General features: G+C 38.1%; 3 protein-coding genes across 10 annotated transcripts in view; 2 read left to right on the top strand and 1 right to left on the bottom strand.

Moving 5' to 3' along the window:
- The window catches only part of fzd3a (frizzled class receptor 3a), a 19047-nt gene extending 16726 nt beyond the window's left edge, over positions 1–2321 (bottom strand). The window contains exons 1-2 of the mRNA XM_079831858.1: positions 2028–2321; positions 492–908 (exon numbers count right to left, since the gene is read on the bottom strand). Coding sequence (XP_079687984.1) covers positions 492–686 — 195 coding nt within the window. The 5' untranslated portion in view covers positions 687–908; positions 2028–2321. The remainder of the gene's footprint in view (positions 1–491; positions 909–2027) is intronic.
- Positions 2322–3604: 1283 nt separating this feature from the next.
- Positions 3605–8139, top strand: fbxo16 (F-box protein 16). Its single transcript, XM_079831083.1, has 8 exons — positions 3605–3676; positions 4566–4601; positions 4690–4896; positions 5523–5687; positions 5766–6022; positions 6683–6764; positions 7026–7254; positions 7433–8139. Exons 1-8 carry the CDS (start codon positions 3620–3622, stop codon positions 7459–7461), a joined length of 1062 nt encoding a protein of 353 aa, XP_079687209.1. The 5' UTR covers positions 3605–3619; the 3' UTR covers positions 7462–8139.
- A 349-nt stretch (positions 8140–8488) lies between these two features.
- The window catches only part of fam49a (family with sequence similarity 49 member A), a 48109-nt gene continuing 40533 nt past the window's right edge, over positions 8489–16064 (top strand). For 2 of the 8 annotated variants that reach the window (XM_079831719.1, XM_079831721.1), the window contains exons 1-2: positions 8567–8680; positions 8771–8879. The gene's annotated coding sequence lies outside the window, so the exon portion shown is untranslated. Of the gene's footprint in view, positions 8681–8770; positions 8880–16064 lie in introns of all 8 variants that reach the window. The other 6 variants (XM_079831724.1, XM_079831723.1, XM_079831715.1 and 3 more) reach the window with 6 other exon arrangements.

The following is a 16064-nucleotide window of genomic DNA, read 5'->3' as shown; positions in this document are numbered from 1 at the left end:
CAGAAAAAAGGTACAAAATATGTCCTTGGCAGTACCCTTTCAAAAGGTACTGTTATGTACCATTTAGGTGCTAATATGCACATTTAAGGGGTAAATAAGGTACAAAACATTAACCTACACTCGCAGAAAAAAGGTACAAAAGCTGTCCTTGGCGGTACACCTTTCAAAAGGTACTGTTATGTACTATTTAGGTCCTAATATGCACATTTTAGGGGTAAATAAGGTACAAAACATTAACCTACACTCGCAGAAAAAAAGGTACAAAAGCTGTCCTTGGCGGTACCCTTTCAAAAGGTACTGTTATGTACTATTTAGATACTAATATGCACATTATAGGGGTAAATAAGGTACAAAACATCAACCTACACTCGCAGGGAAAAAAAGGTACAAAAGCTGTCACTGACACACCTTTTTTTCTGAGAGGTTCTGTAGGTTAATGTAGTGCAATTTGATCACATCTCTAAACAGTCAGCCTGTGTCATGTGGTTTACCTCCATGGCGAGAGCCGCGGTCTGCTGGTCATAGTGATTCAGAAGGTTGGGCATGAAGGTGGTATTATAGGAGAGGCCCTGGCACATCCTTAATGTGATAGGCTCACAGGTAAACATGCTGTGGCTTCCAGCAGCTTCCAAATTGATGGCCGTACATACAGTCAGCATGGAGTATAGAACCCAAAGGAGATCCATGGCATGTCCGTCTGCGCTGTGACTTGCAAAGGACCGTTATATCAAGAAAATCTGAGCTCCGCCATTCCTTCAATAATTATCTGTTGGTTGACACGAGATTGAAATCGCACGGATATGCTTCTCCATTTCACTGTGACAGATCCAGAATTTTTCAGTGCATGTCCATAATCCGGGGTGGGTATGACTGTGGCTGCCATGCATTTATGAGAGGTACATTTTCATCTGTGTGAGAGAGAGCACCAAATGTCACATCTGAAATGAGCAGGCTAACAGTAATTATTCATGAATGCCGTGACACTTTGTTCAAACATTTACAAAAAATCTTCTGGAGATCTCTCAAGGCATGGGAAATGATTTCAAAGTGAACAATGCATGATCAAAAGCCCTGTCATATTATAGTGGCAGCAAATAAAAGATGCTTTATAAGGGTATTACCTAGGGGAAACGTCATGTATTCAGTGTAAATGAAAACAGAACATTATAACCTCAGGAACAATACAATAGAAGACAGAACACAGTATTAACCTGTTCAGAACCGAATTATGTTTCATGATTTATTTCAACTGTAAATGCAGCCATTAATAACAGTTAATTAAAACACAGTGTAGGATAAAAATTAAATATTGATTGTTTAATAACTTTAAAACAGTTTAAACTATTGTTGACGATATATATTCTGTAGTTATGTAAGATGGTACGATAGTTGATTTCAAAAGAAGATTGTCAACATGGAGCTGTTTACAGATGTTTACAGGAATAGACACTGCGTCTAAAAGGTTTACACACACACACACACACACACACACACACACACACACACACACACACACACACACACACACACACACACACATTGCTGCATTGTTTTAATTATGTTCTTGATGCTGGTCTGTGCCTGACACATCTAGTATACTAATTTAATTCCGATTTAATTCAACACATTCAAACCCTCATTGCAAACACACACACACACACACACACACACACACACACACACACACACACAAAAACCCTTTTCTATATATAGGCTACCGGCATCATGCAGAACCTGGATTTTACTATCACAAATGACCTGTGCTAAAACGATTATATGATTTATATTTTATTCCCTTTTTGTTTATTTTTAGCATTTAACATTAATGCTGTCGCTTTTTCATCAAAAATCTAAATAAAGGCGAACAAGAACAACAGATAACGTTAGCCCTTTCCTTTATGAGAGGCGTGTTGCAGCTTCGCTGTATTGAAACTCCCTTCAGTGTCTGGTGTACTCTTGAGGTGTATTATTCTTGTTTTTACTAAAACATTATGATAATTATGATTATGATAAAAAGTCCTTCTTACCTCTCGAGTTGAAAGCATTCACGTGCGGGACCCCACTCCGCTTCTCTAACAATACGAGCCCTGTGTGTCTTTCTGCAGGTTTTTGCGGATTTGTACGGGCGCGCGCATTTGTCGATGACGCGCGACGAATATTGCCCTCACTCAATATAAAAGCATATTAGAACTTGCGTCACTGGATTGAGCGTGGAAAAAACACATTCAGTTGGCAAAAAGAGAACGACTTGGGTTTATCCACGGATATCATCATTGCAATGGCCTGGGGCTGTTGGGAGCGTCTTCGCACTATAATGAAATGAAGTTGGCGCTGCTGATTCGTGGTTGCCAGGAATGATGGGCGTGTGTTTAGTAGTGGGAAGTCCGACTCACTTTCGCGATTCGGTTCTTTCAGACAGTTCATTTCAGAGAATCGGTTTGGAACGTGTCATTGATTCTTTTACGTCATTATGTAATTACGTCATCGAGTGGTCGCGGCGTGATATTTACATGTTCTAAACGTTTTGTTTTATTCCTACGGGTTTCGATTAATAATGCTTATTACGTTCCTGCGTTTAAAATAGTTTGTTGCAGTCACGATCCTACATTTAATTTACGTTTACAATTTGCGTTTACACCCTAACCCTACATTAAATTTGTATTTTTCAATAAATGCTGTTTATTAAAATCTACTTATAGCCTAAACACATATCGTGATAAAGCTTTCATACAATCAAGTCGTAAAATAGACTATGCTATAAAATATAGCCTACCTTTTATTTGAAACATTTTTGCTATTCGACTAATAATTTATTTTCGCCCCATCAGTCGAATCCTTTATTTTTTCTCTCTCTCCTTTTTATTCAAGCAACATACATTTTGTACAAAATGCAAGTATTATATAAGCATGATACAATACAAAACGTAATATAAAGAGAGAAGCAACTATATAAAAAAGAATAGAAAAAGAAGGGTTCCAGGGGAGATAATATTCAGAATGAAGGTGCACTCGGGAATACTATAAAGATATCAAATCAATATTTTGTAAATCTCATAGATTTTTAAAGTCTTGACAGCTTTCTTAATCAGAGTCTCTCTAATACTGTGCACATACAGCCAGTACTTTTTGTAATTTTTTTAGTCAAATCCTTTACTTCAAATCCCAGAGAATCTGTTTTGTGAACCGATTCACTAAAAGATCCGACGACACCGATTCGTTTGGAAATCGGACATGGTCAGTGTTTGGAAAGAGGCGGGACAGAGTGAGAGGGAGTGAGATTGCTATGGAGACTGGTAAACTGTACCGAGCAGGAAGCGCAAAACCATCAATATCGAATAAACCTTTAATGGTTCCGTTATAATAGCTAACATGAGTATTTTGGGTTGACGTTGCTGCAAATGGTAGGTTTGATATATTTGCTTTTACAGTCTACTGTAATGTACTGTACGTCTTGGCTATTTTATTGTTGTTAGTGTGAAAATCACAGCACATTTGTTTGCCTTAAGTTTAAGTTGTTAGTTGTGGTGCCTATATGACTGAGGTTTCCGCAGGTATGTTTGGAGCTGAATGTCAAACGTCTGTACTTCGATGAAAGATTCCCCAAGCCCCCAGCACAAAAATGCAGACCAAAATGAGCACCTGGACACCTCTAAATCATCAGCCCTCCAATGCTAATGTACGTGCAAAAGTCAAAAAATTATAGTATATGATCTTCTGCTTTGTTTGCCATAAGAAATACAGTTTCAATATGTTGACTTCAGGTTTAATTTTTTTAGCTACAGTAACTTTAATATACACCGATCAAGCAAAACATTATAACATAACATTCCTAATATTGTGTTGGTCCCCCTTTTGCTGCCAAAACTGCCCTGACCTGTTGAGACATGGACTCCACTAGACCCCTGAAGGTGTGCTGTGGTATCTGGCACCAAGATGTTAGCAGCAGATCCTTTAAGTCCTGTAAGTTGCGAGGTGGGGCCTCCATGGATCGGACTTGCTTGTTCAGCACATCCCACAGATGCTCGATTGGATCAATTGGATTTGGAGGCCAAGTCAACACCTCAAACTCGTTGTTGTGGTCCTCAAACCATTCCTGAACGGTTTTTGCTTTGTGGCAGGGCACATTATCCTGCTGAAAGAGGCTACAGCCACCAGGGAATGCCGTTTCCATGAAAGGGTGTACATGGTCTGCAATAATGCTTAGGTAGGTGGTACGTGTCAAAGGGCAGGACCCAAGGTTTCCCAGCAGAACATTGCCCAAAGTATTACACTGCATCTGCTGGTTTGCCTTCTTCCCATAGTGCATCCTGGTCCCATGTGTTCCCCAGGCAAGCGACGCACACGCACCCGGCCATTCACGTGATGTAAAAGAAAACGTGATTCAGCCACCTTCTTCCATTGCTCCGTGGTCCAGTTCTGATGCTCACGTGCCCACTTTTGTTGCTTTCGGCCGTGGACAGGGGTCAGCATGGGCACCCTGACTGGCCTGCAGCTATGCAGCCCCATACGCAACTAAAAGTTTAATAATTTAATATCGAAGGTAAATTCTGTAAACATTTTTGCAGGTTTTTGAAGAGAGAAGAAATCTGCTTGGAAAGTGGGTAAGGCATGCACTTCACTGTAAAAATGCTTGTTTTTGATATCTGCTCTGTTGATGTATGCTCAATCCCAATTCCTTTTTTGCCACAGTTTGAGAAGTGGACAGATAGCCAGCGGAAACAGGTGCTACAAGATTTTTTCTCCAGATGCTCTGTTAACCAGCTGAAACATCTCAGACAGACTTTGAGCAGCTGTGTACCAGAGGAAGCCCTTGACTTCACTAGAGTCCTTCCCAGGGTCATATCTCTCTATATATTTTCATTCCTAGACCCCCGAAGCCTCTGTAGATGTGCTCAGGTATGTATTATTACCATTGTATGAATGTTTGAATGCAATGGAAAAAAAAAATCGACATGTTTAGTCGAATATATTCTATATTTACTGTGTCTATATACACCACAGTTCAAAAGTTGAGAAGTAAGATGTTTTTTTTTTTTTTAAAGAAGTCTCTTATGCAAGGATGCATTTATTTAACCAACAATAATGTAATGAAATATTGTTACAATTTAAAATATCTGTTCTCTATCTCTATTTTAATATATTTTAAAATATAATTAATTCATGTGATGGCAATGTCACAAGATCTATTAGAAATCATATGCATATTATTATCAGAATTCTGAATTGTTGAATTGAAAGTTCAAAAGAACAGCATTTACTTGAAATAGATATTTTGTAACACTATATATATATATATATATATATATATATATATATATATATATATATATATATATATATATATATATATATATATATATATATATATATATTTGCTGTCACTTTTGATCAATTTAGTGCATCCGTGCTTAATGAAATTATTAATTTCTTTTAAACAAAATCTTACTAACCCTAAACGTTTGAACTGTACTGTATGATTGACATCAGTGTATTATCTAATACTGTTATGTTTTCATTTGCAGGTGAGCTGGCATTGGAAAAACCTGGTGGAGCTTGACCAACTGTGGATGCCGAAATGTCTGAAATTAGGCTGGTGCATAACCTTTGCTCCAACACCCTTTGAACAAGGTGTATGGAAGAGGCATTACATAGAGACAGTGCAGGAGCTTCATATTAGCAGGCCCAAGGTAAGACAAAGTAAGATAAATATCCATTGAGAAATGCTGGAATCAGTGTATTTGTTTGTGTTCTCTCGCATATTCCAGATGCCTGTGAAGGAAGACTTTATTATCCCTGAGGTGAAAGTAATTGGCAGTGAGATCATGGGGTCACATCCTGTGACCGGCCACAGGGAGTTCAAGTCTGTCTTCTCGAGTCTACATGGGAAAAGTAAAGATGGGAATGGCTTGGTGAAATCAGCCAAAGGCCTTCCTCCATGGAGAGACTCAGACAGGCATCCCACTGATATAATACGCTTTAACTACTTGGATAACCTTGACCCAGTTGAGCATGCAAGAATAACGTGAGTGAACGTTATTTTGTTTTGCACACACATAGTTTGGGGTCAGTAAGATTTTTTTTTAAAAGACATGCATACTTTTATTCAGCAAGAATGCATTAAATTGATCAAAAATGACAGTAAAGACTTTTACATTGTTACAGAAACATGCTCCAGAAACATTTATTCTTCTTATTAATGTTTAAGCCAGTTGTGCTGCTTAATATTTTTGTGGAAACAACTGTTTTGAACATAAAACTAAATCAAATCAGCATATTAGAATGATTTCTGAAGGATCATGTGACACTGAAGACTGGAGTAATGATGCTGAAAATTCAGTTTTATCATCACAGGAATAAATTACATATTAAAAAAGAGTTCCTTAAAATTGCAATAATATTTCACAATATTTTTGTTTAAACAAATGCAGCCTTGGTGAGCATAAAAGACGTAATTCAAAAACATTATAAAGTCTTACCAACCCCAAACTTTTAAACAAATATATACATATTTATAAAGTATACTATATTTGAGGTGAGTACTTAGGTATTATAATATCACGAAACTATATGTGGCCAAATAACAGCTATTTTAGTGCATTTTATGATCTGTAAATGTGCTGTCTGCATGTTGAAAAATAGTACAGTTTCAGCAGAAAATGCTAAGCCATCTTTATTGCTACAGTGCTACTTCTAATACAACACAAGAAAAAACAACGAAAGCACCATCTCACTCAACATACAAGCTGCGCAAGGCCAAATCTTTGGTAAGCCAATATAATTGTCATGTGACTGCGCTGTTGATTCGCACAGAAATCAGCAGCAGCAGCATGCAAATAATTCCCTAGAGAATTCATAACCAAGAGGCATCATGCATATTGAACAGACTATATGTGGAATATCATGGAAATGTGCTGCACAGAGGCAAAAGGCACTGTGTTGCTGGGGGAAGAAGACAGACATTATATTATATGCTATAATGTATATGCTGAGGGAAAACCAAGGCTTTTATGTGTATATTTTCCCAGATGTTTTTATCCTTGGATCTCAGTGCAGCAGGAAAGCAAAACCATAACAGGCCGCAATGGGCAGCACACAATTTACAAGCACTTCCGACTAACAAAGACTCCATAAAGAGACTTTCCCAGACCTCCCAATGGAATGCAGGGATACGTCCTGGTCCTGTAAGGCCTCCAGTGCCCAGACTGAGTAAGGAGGGCCTCCGTGCATCACAGAGATCCAATAGAAGCACACCAAGTAAGCCCATATGTACTTTCAATACCAGTCTTGAATAATATATTGTGCTTTTATGAAGGATGTTAAATATTATTTCTCTGTGAAATTGCACTAAAATATTTAAATCAATATAATTGATTAATTATAACACTATAAAGAAATTAGAAAAATTGGTATAATAAGCATTATTCTGTTCCAGCTGTGTCTCTTTTTGAAGGACAGCCATGAAGGAGAACAATATATGAAGAATCAAATGAAGCTTGAGACATGAGGCCATCTACTGGATCATTTTGTGATAGCATCAAGTTATTAATACAAAGTTAATTTATTATTATGTCTTTAATTAATAGTAATTATGCATTAATAATAATAATGTCATCATTTTATGTTGACACACAAAGCACAATGCAGTCATATTATTGTTTTTTTAATATGATTATTATTTTCTGTCTTCCCTGAGTCCCTTACATGTGTTATTGTCCACTAGATGTCCCTGTTTGCTCAGAACGTCTGAGTTTCTGATTAAAGGGATAGTTCACCCAAAAATGACAATTCTGTCATCATGTAAATCTAACTCCCCCTGAAGTTGCTCCAAACTTGTATCAATTTCTTTCTTTTGCTGAACACAGAAGATGATATTTTGAAGAATGAACAGTTGACGGTAGCCATTGACTTTTTTTCCATACCATGGAAGCAATGGCTACTGTCAACTTTCTTCTAGCAGAAGAAATTCATACAGGTTTGGAATAATTTGAGGGTGAGTGAATGATGACAGAATGTTCATATTTGGGTGAACTATCCCTTTAATCTTTATTCACAGTAACTTAGTGAACTATGTCTTTACATGGGGGAAAAAAACAATATATTATATATTACATTTATGTCATATTAAAATATATGAAACTCAAACTGTTTTTGGCTGTGCTCATATTTTATTAATTGACCTTAATGGTCCTGGGTATACAACATTTATTTTCAACATGTAGCCTATCAGATAAAGCCTTAGAGAGCAGACAAACACCATCTAAACAAGAAAATTGAATTATTTATCTGCCTTTTCTATAATTATCTTGAAATATTTTGTCGGAATAATAATTTTAAATATGTTTAAAATAACGCCTACCATCCAAACTTCTCAATCAAATCAAATTAAAAAAGTGCAGGGTCATCCAAGTCCAGAACTCAAATACAGAAGCCTCTGAACCAGTGTCTTATAATATACGCGATCGGAACAGGACTTTTATTATGAAAATCTGACTCTCCGGTGGCCATTTTGAATCGGAGCGCCTGTCGCTGTGTTCACGCGGCTGCCTGTGTTGCTGAGATGTCTAGTACACTCAGTTGACTGCAACTGAAGTTGGAAAGTGTAAGGTGGAGCTGTCCTAGGGTTGAGTCGGTAGAGTTGACAGAGAAATCCCTGGAAAAAACTATATTAGCGGAGTTATTGGTAAGTATAATACGACTTTACAGAGGTGTCTACCTTTATAAAATTATGGGGAAAAGCGTTCATTCCCGCATATGCTTTAATTCACATTAGTCAGACTCAGCGCGCGAGCCAAGAGTGCGTTAGCTCTTGCTCTCTGTCAAACGTCTGGATATTCCCAAAGCCGCAGGAAGTGTGCCTTTAGTTCACTGTAGAAAAAAAAGTAAGTATTTAGACCTTATCCAGATGACGTTTTGTCTGACTTTTAGTTGTGTTGTTTAGATTTTACGGAAACAGGAATATTTATAATTTACAACAAGGTTTTTATCGAAGAGAAAGGCATTAGTACTCAGTGATTCATTTGGTGGGTGTTACTGCGACAACGTTTTAAAGGACATTAAAATGTTACAGATTCATTATTTATCTATACTAAATATGTGTGCTTTTCCCCGTTTTAAATTGAGATGTCATTTAGCGGTCTCGTGCGAGCAACGGTTTTAACTGCGAACTGTTTATCTGCTTGCTGGTTAGTTAGAAGCACGTTGTATAGGGTTTTTAATGGAAATTAGGATTTAACAAGGATTACATCTGTAAGTGTATGCGTATTTTGTCAAGGATTAAGACTGCTGACAAACTGTCCTGCCAAAAAAAGTCGCTGTTTGGATTTAAATATGCACACATGCTTAAGAGTCTACGATCGGATCATTATTTAGTGATTATTATGTGTCTAACATGCTATATGTTTGGCAACAGTTCTTCTAACCCTAATCGATGGAGTGTGTAACTTTTTATTTCTTAACAACCACGTAAGAAGATGCATCTTGGCCATATTCCAGCATGACAATGTCAAGATGCATCAGGCTCAAATTGTGAAAGAATGGTTGGGAGGGAACATGAAGAATAATTTTCACACATGAATTGGCACCTTTTAAATTCATTGAAAGTCTTTGGGATGTGCTGGAGGAGACTTTACAGAGTGCTGGACTCTTGCATTGTCAATACAAGATCTTGACCAAAAATGTATGCACCTCTTGATGGAAATAAATGTTGTGATGTTGTATTGGCAGTGCAAGAGTCAAGCACTCTGTAAAGGTGCCAATTCATGTGTGAAAATGATTCTTCATGTTCCCTCCCAACCATTCTTTCACAATTTGAGCGTGATGCATCTTGACATTGTCATCCTGGAATATGGCCATACGTGGTTGTCATGGTTGTTGACTTTCTTTTTAGCCGGGCAGTGTAGTTTGAAGGTTTAACCCCAGTACAGTTTACTGAAAAGACCAGTGTTCCTCGGGTCAATTTGAATGAAGACTGCTAATGGAAGATCATTTTACTTGAGATGACTGCTTTGTAAACATTTTTTGCATAGTTTTCATTTAATTCTGTTGTTGAAAATTGTGACTATTTTCCAAAATTTCCAAAATACTGGCATTCCAGTCATGCACTAAATGTGATTTTCCCTAAAATGTAGCCCTGGTTCTATACAATTGCATTTCTCGAAGTAGGCTGGGGAGGCTGGGGAAGAGAAGCTCCAGGTTGTTATTGTCAACACCAAGCGACGGCAGCTGTTTCTTTACTGACACTCAGGAGAGCTGGGAAACTAAAATCCCATCCATTGGATCCTGTACAGGGATCGATGGAGTGCCAGTTAGGACACCCCCATAGCTTGAAGTGAATCTAACAAGTTGCCAAATTGTTGGGATACTTCCAGTTTATTTAATGCTTTAATTTTATTCTTCTCTGGACGGCCAGAGGGTTTCTTGATTTATTATTGTTTTCCCAGATCAATTGTGAAATGCTGCCTGCTGGCAGACGGATGGCGACAGCTGCAGTGCTCTGCGCGCTGGTTGAGCCTTTGGCTATGTCTTTGCATGATATCTTTGAAATGATATGGATCTTATTTCAGGGTAGTTTGACCAGTCTCTCATCCTGACAACGTTTTTTTGTGGTTAGGAAAGCATAGAAGCACCTGAAGTAGGAATGCTAACGATTAATCGACGATTTGTCAATAATAATTGTATCCATAAATGTATTGATGGCCGATCAAGCAAGGTCATCTAGCTGTTTTTTTTTAAGCATAAATAACCAAGGGTCCAAAATAACCGCCAAACAAGTGATTTTATTGAACATAAGAACTGTACAAACGCCACAATTAAAGTACGTAGAATAAACAAGTAATAAGATCCTGGTTGATGGTCTTCCAGCGCTGTTTCAGCTGTGCTCTCCTATTCTATGGCACAGTAAATCAAGACCTGTCAATCTGAGTGATCAAACCAATCCAAGCACGCTCCAGCAGTAAAACAGTGTCCTATTGCTCTCATGTCACAAATCACATCCTTCTCTACTATGTATTAGGCGAAAAACTATGTGACACAAAAGAAGTATGTCCGAATTCACAGTACTCCTAAAAGAGTATAGGCAAAAAGCACGCGGATGACCTACTTCTTCCTACTACTAGGTTCTGATTCTGAAGTGTGCATACGATTAGGGCTGCCACTAACGACTCTTTTTATATCGATTAATCTATCGACTAATTTATCACAATAATTTTCAACAATTTTACTTAAAAACATTTAATTTAACTTGCAACGTTGGCATTCAGTAGTGTACTATAAAAAAGTATAAATGTAAACAAGCCCTTGACAAAATGTAAAACTAAAAGAGTAAACATCTAAAAAGCTACAAATTTGTAAACCAACTTAACAAAAAAAAATAGAATATCAGGAAATACTTTTTATATGGAATAGTGTTGTCACGATACCAAAATTATGACTTTGATACTATACAAGACTAAAATACCTCAATACCGATTAGAGCTGCAACTAACGATTATTTTTTCTGTCGACTAATCTAACGATTATTTTTCGATTAGTCGACTAATCTAACGATTATTTTTCCAGATTAATCTTATTATTCTTTTTTACTGATTATTGTATTTCAAAGAGGGTAGTGAATTTGTATATTATTTTAACATGAAATCAATGAATGATGACAATATTAATTGTATTTCAGGAAGGGTAGTGTACATAGTATGCCATTTTATAATGAAATATATGAACAAAAGAAGCTTTTTAAACATAATATATAATGATACTATTCATCATAAAATGTATACAGAGTAGGCCTAATTAGGAAAAGTTGTTTACTATAGTAGTTGAGTATGATTTACTTATTGATTTGTGTCAATAGTAAACGAAAATGCACTTGTATTTATCTGCAAAAGGTTCACATACAGGAGCTTTCAGCATAGTTTTAATATAGTATAACTAGTCGTCTATTTTGAAGATACATGTGCATAAACAACGACTAAAGCTGCCAGAAGTTTTTGCCCAAACTTCAAAGACACATTTAAATTATTAAAGCTAGAGGCATATCTTAACTTTAATGTTACTTTAATCATGTAAACTACCTATATACAACAAGTTATTATGCATATGTGTTTGGGACAGAGCGGAACCAGGTCGCATTAACAGCAGATATATGCAGCCCATAATAAATAAAAGCACGAGACGTACTGGGGTCGGAGAAGAACACCGGAAAATGTGACCGTCTGTTGCAATACACGCGCCACGGTTCAGCTGCACGAGAGAACACTGGCAGCAGGGTTGCCAGGTTTACACAACAAAACCCACCCATTCGTTACTCAAAACTAGCCCAAGACAAGCCCAATCGCGTTTCGGGGAGGTTCTCTGGTAAACATCGCGTTCGGGGGGTTAAATATGTGTGTTTTTTTGCTTCAACCCGCGGACATGAGACACAGCCCGCGGCAACAGTGTAGAAGTAGCCCAATTCCGCGGAAAAAAGCGGACTTGGCAACACTGACTGCAGTGTGAAAGCTCCCGCTCTCCACGCGCACAGCTTCTGCTCTGCCACTGCGTGCAGTGTGAAACCGGCGTTACAGAGCGAACAAAGCACAGTTTTATTCGGCTTCTGTTTAAAGTACTCCCACACTTTTGAATGTCGCGGTCTGGCTTTATATGATAAATGATCATTTTCACTATGCCCGGGAGCAGAAGCTGCCATTATTCTAGATCTTCTGTTTCATTCTAGAACGTAAATAATGTGCCGCCGACGCGTCGACGTATTTTCGTAGTCGACGTCATCGACGACGTCGACGCGTCGTTGCAGCCCTAATACCGATACTGAATCGATACCATGGCAAAAAACTGTAAAAGTAATTGAATAATATGACAGAACTTACTATTCATTGTTTTATCATTGTTTTAGGGTTAAAAAACCCTAAAAATCACTTGGCCGGCATGTTCCTGCCCTGCCCTGCTTCACACAGAATATTAGGTCCGGCCCTTTAAGAGCTGCACGGACCAAATTCATTGTAACACACGATTTCTCATTCAACTCTATATACTTCTCTATATACGTTCACTAAAGACATATCCAACTGCGTTTACCCGAATACTCGCCAGGACGTGCATTTTTACATGATTTTTTTACCATTCAAAGCCAATAATCCGCGAAACAGGCGTCGGGATCTGTCTGAGTGAAAGGCGGCTGCGCGCACTTCAGGTCAAGAGTCCGGCAGCGGTGTGAGCACGTCCCGGTGCACTTTTCTGTTGCATTCTTTTTCCTGAGCTGTGCGTATTTGACTCTTCTGCTTCCATTGTTTAGTGAACGGTGGAAGCAGAGCTCACACACACTGGACGTCAGAACCACGTTTAGAGCTCCTGCTGTCACATCGACGCAGATTAAGAAATACTGCTCTTATTAGAGTGCTGTCATTTTTAAAGTACCGGTAATACAATTTCATATCGTACCCAACTTACCCAGTCGACTAAAAATATTGACGTCGACTAATTAACAGCGTCGACGCAATCAATTGTATCGACCAATTGCGACAGGCCTACATACGATGGACACTTTACTATCCCACGAGGCCACGGGAGAGGATCTATGGTTTACTAATGTTTCACAAAGTTACAAACCAAAACGTGGTGCAAATGCAGCATATGTACTAGGGGTTGAACAACTTCAGATTTTATAAAGTCGACATTTATGTGATGAAAGCATAGACTGAAAAAAATATGGACGTAGTGTCCGTGACGTCACCCAAAGGATTCTGATGAGCAGTTTTGAAGCGTAAAGTAGGGACGAGCTGGCCGTTGCCATCTTGGCAGCGCGTCACTCCCGGATAACAGAAAATGGGCAAAAAGGCGGGATGTGGGCGGAGCTGAAGTGATGCTATGACTAACAGACAGCAGATAAATGGCTATCCACCTGTCACTTGAAGTGGCCACGCCCTTAATTATGCAGGACTTTAATGCTTTATATAATGTAAACGAATGAGTTATAAAAAAAATCACCCCCCTCACAGTTGTCATGAAGGGCAAAATTAGCTGTATAGACTAAAACCATAATTTGTACCAGGATATGAACATGTTTTATTCTGCTGTAAAGTTGGGCATTTTAACATGGGGCTCAATGAGATTCTGCTCCCTTCTGGAGCCAGTCTATGAATTGCAGTATATGTCACTTCAGTATTGGCTTGAAGAGAAATTGCGGGAGGTTGCCGCTTGGGTGAAAGTCTAGTTGACTAGTCGCTGATGATGTCATCAACGAACAAATAACCCTGAAGCTTCAGCTGAGATGCGAACACAGGTTTTCTTGTGCACAGGACAGCGATGGCATAGATGAGACAGCGCTGCCCATAAGGTTATTGCTCTTACATAACAGCTTTTGTATCCGTTCTTTTGTCTTTGAGTCGTTATATTTCTCACAGATTTCTACTCCTTCTTCTGAATCAGATACAGATAAAGTAGCACAATAAAGATTACATGTATGAAATTGAATGCATTAATGAGAGAGCGATTGCGTGTGGATTAATTCTACCTGCCAGCGTCTCTCTAATAGTGAAGTTTTTTTTACTAAGAAATATATACTAGAACTTTTCAGTTTCTAAGTTATTTTATTGATAAATCACAGAACAGTGGTGACTATACATTTCAGCGCTACTGAATGATTTTGTGTTGAGGCACGCGCGATCTCTGCATGATGTGTGAGCTATGTGTCTGCGTTACAATGGATGCAGCACGCATTCGTTTAGAACGGTGATTAACCTGTATAATAAGCGTGCATTCTCCCAATCAATTTTGGTATGGTATAATCAAACATATCTTGTGGAGAGCTCTCTGAGTATGCATTTATTTGTCATTTTAACTGTTGCAAACTTGCGTGCGTGTCAAGAAATGGCTTATCCTGTTGCGCCCTCTATAGGCCAGCGACTAGTCGACGTCAAGCTTAAAGCGTCATGGCAGAGCATTAAAGTCGACTAGTCTGTGCAACCCCTAATATGTACTGTTTACACATGCATTGGTGGCGCTATTTCATACAAATGCTTGGTATAGTTTAGTCTCTAACTGAAACAAATATGCTTGTTGTATTCTGCTCGTTGAGACCTTTTCAACGATCTACGACAGAAGTTATGTACTATGATTTTACAGATCACATTTTCATGTAAAGCAGTAATTTTTTTCACGCTATGATAAAAAGAGCACTTCTAATATGTTAGCAAATTTGAAAGCACGTTAAGTGATGGTCTTATTCCCTATATTCACTGTAAAGCCAAGCTTAAAGGGATAGTTAACCCAAAAATGAAAATGACCCCATGATTTACTCACCCTCAAGCCGGTCTATGACATTCTTCTTTCAGACGAATACAATCAGAGTTATATTAAATCATATCCTGGCTCTTCCAAACATTATAATGGCCGAATTCTGGGCCGAAACCGAAAATTTAGGATGCACTTGGCCGATAAAATGAAACTGAAGCCGAAAATGGCTTATTTGAAAAACGTATACTAATATATAAATATATTTAAATATATAAATTGCTTGAATTTAATGGATCTGAAATGAAAAAATCAGGAACCAATAGAATAATCAAACTTTTATTAAGTTACAAAACCTAAAATATTTTTAACAATAAATATAAATAATAATACCAAATAGGCCTAATATTATTCTTCAAGTTTTATGTTCCATCAAATAAAATAGTGTTTTAACAGTTGTGCAAAACAAGATCCATAATTATCTGAATAACTGCACACAAAATCACAGAATGGTTCTCATTACGAACATGCGATGCTGCACTGAATTGTCTGTTCTCCGGGAAAAATGGCATTTGGGGGGCAAAATATGTTTTTTTGGCAGGGTTGCCTGCTAAAATTTGCATTCCGGGGTCTAAATATCACATAATTGGGGTCGCTTCAACCCGCGGCCATGGAAAAACATCCCGCGGGAAAACCGCGGACTTGGCAACACTGCTTGGGGCAGATAAATACCTGTGTGCAATTGGGGCAGATAAATACCTGTGTGCAATCCACGCAAGCAATGGAAAGCGGCCTTCGTACGTGCGCCAGTAGTCAAGGGGATTGTCGCTTCTGGCAATGGGTAG

The sequence above is a fragment of the Gobio gobio genome (assembly GCF_949357685.1).
Source record: "Gobio gobio genome assembly, chromosome: 12".
In the NCBI taxonomy this organism is placed as follows: Eukaryota; Metazoa; Chordata; class Actinopteri; order Cypriniformes; family Gobionidae; genus Gobio; species Gobio gobio.
The sequence above is the reverse complement of the archived record's forward strand: the minus strand, read 5'-3'. Positions and strand labels throughout refer to the sequence as shown.

What these genes read in the sequence shown, in the direction of transcription:
- fbxo16 (XM_079831083.1), top strand. Translation starts at nt 3,620, where the DNA reads ATGCAGACCAAAATGAGCACCTGGACACCTCTAAATCATCAGCCCTCC. An exon ending in ATCAGCCCTCCAATGCTAAT is followed by an intron (nt 3,677 to 4,565) that starts GTACGTGCAAAA and finishes ACATTTTTGCAG; the next exon opens with GTTTTTGAAGAGAGAAGAAA. An exon ending in TGCGCAAGGCCAAATCTTTG is followed by an intron (nt 6,765 to 7,025) that starts GTAAGCCAATAT and finishes ATATTTTCCCAG; the next exon opens with ATGTTTTTATCCTTGGATCT.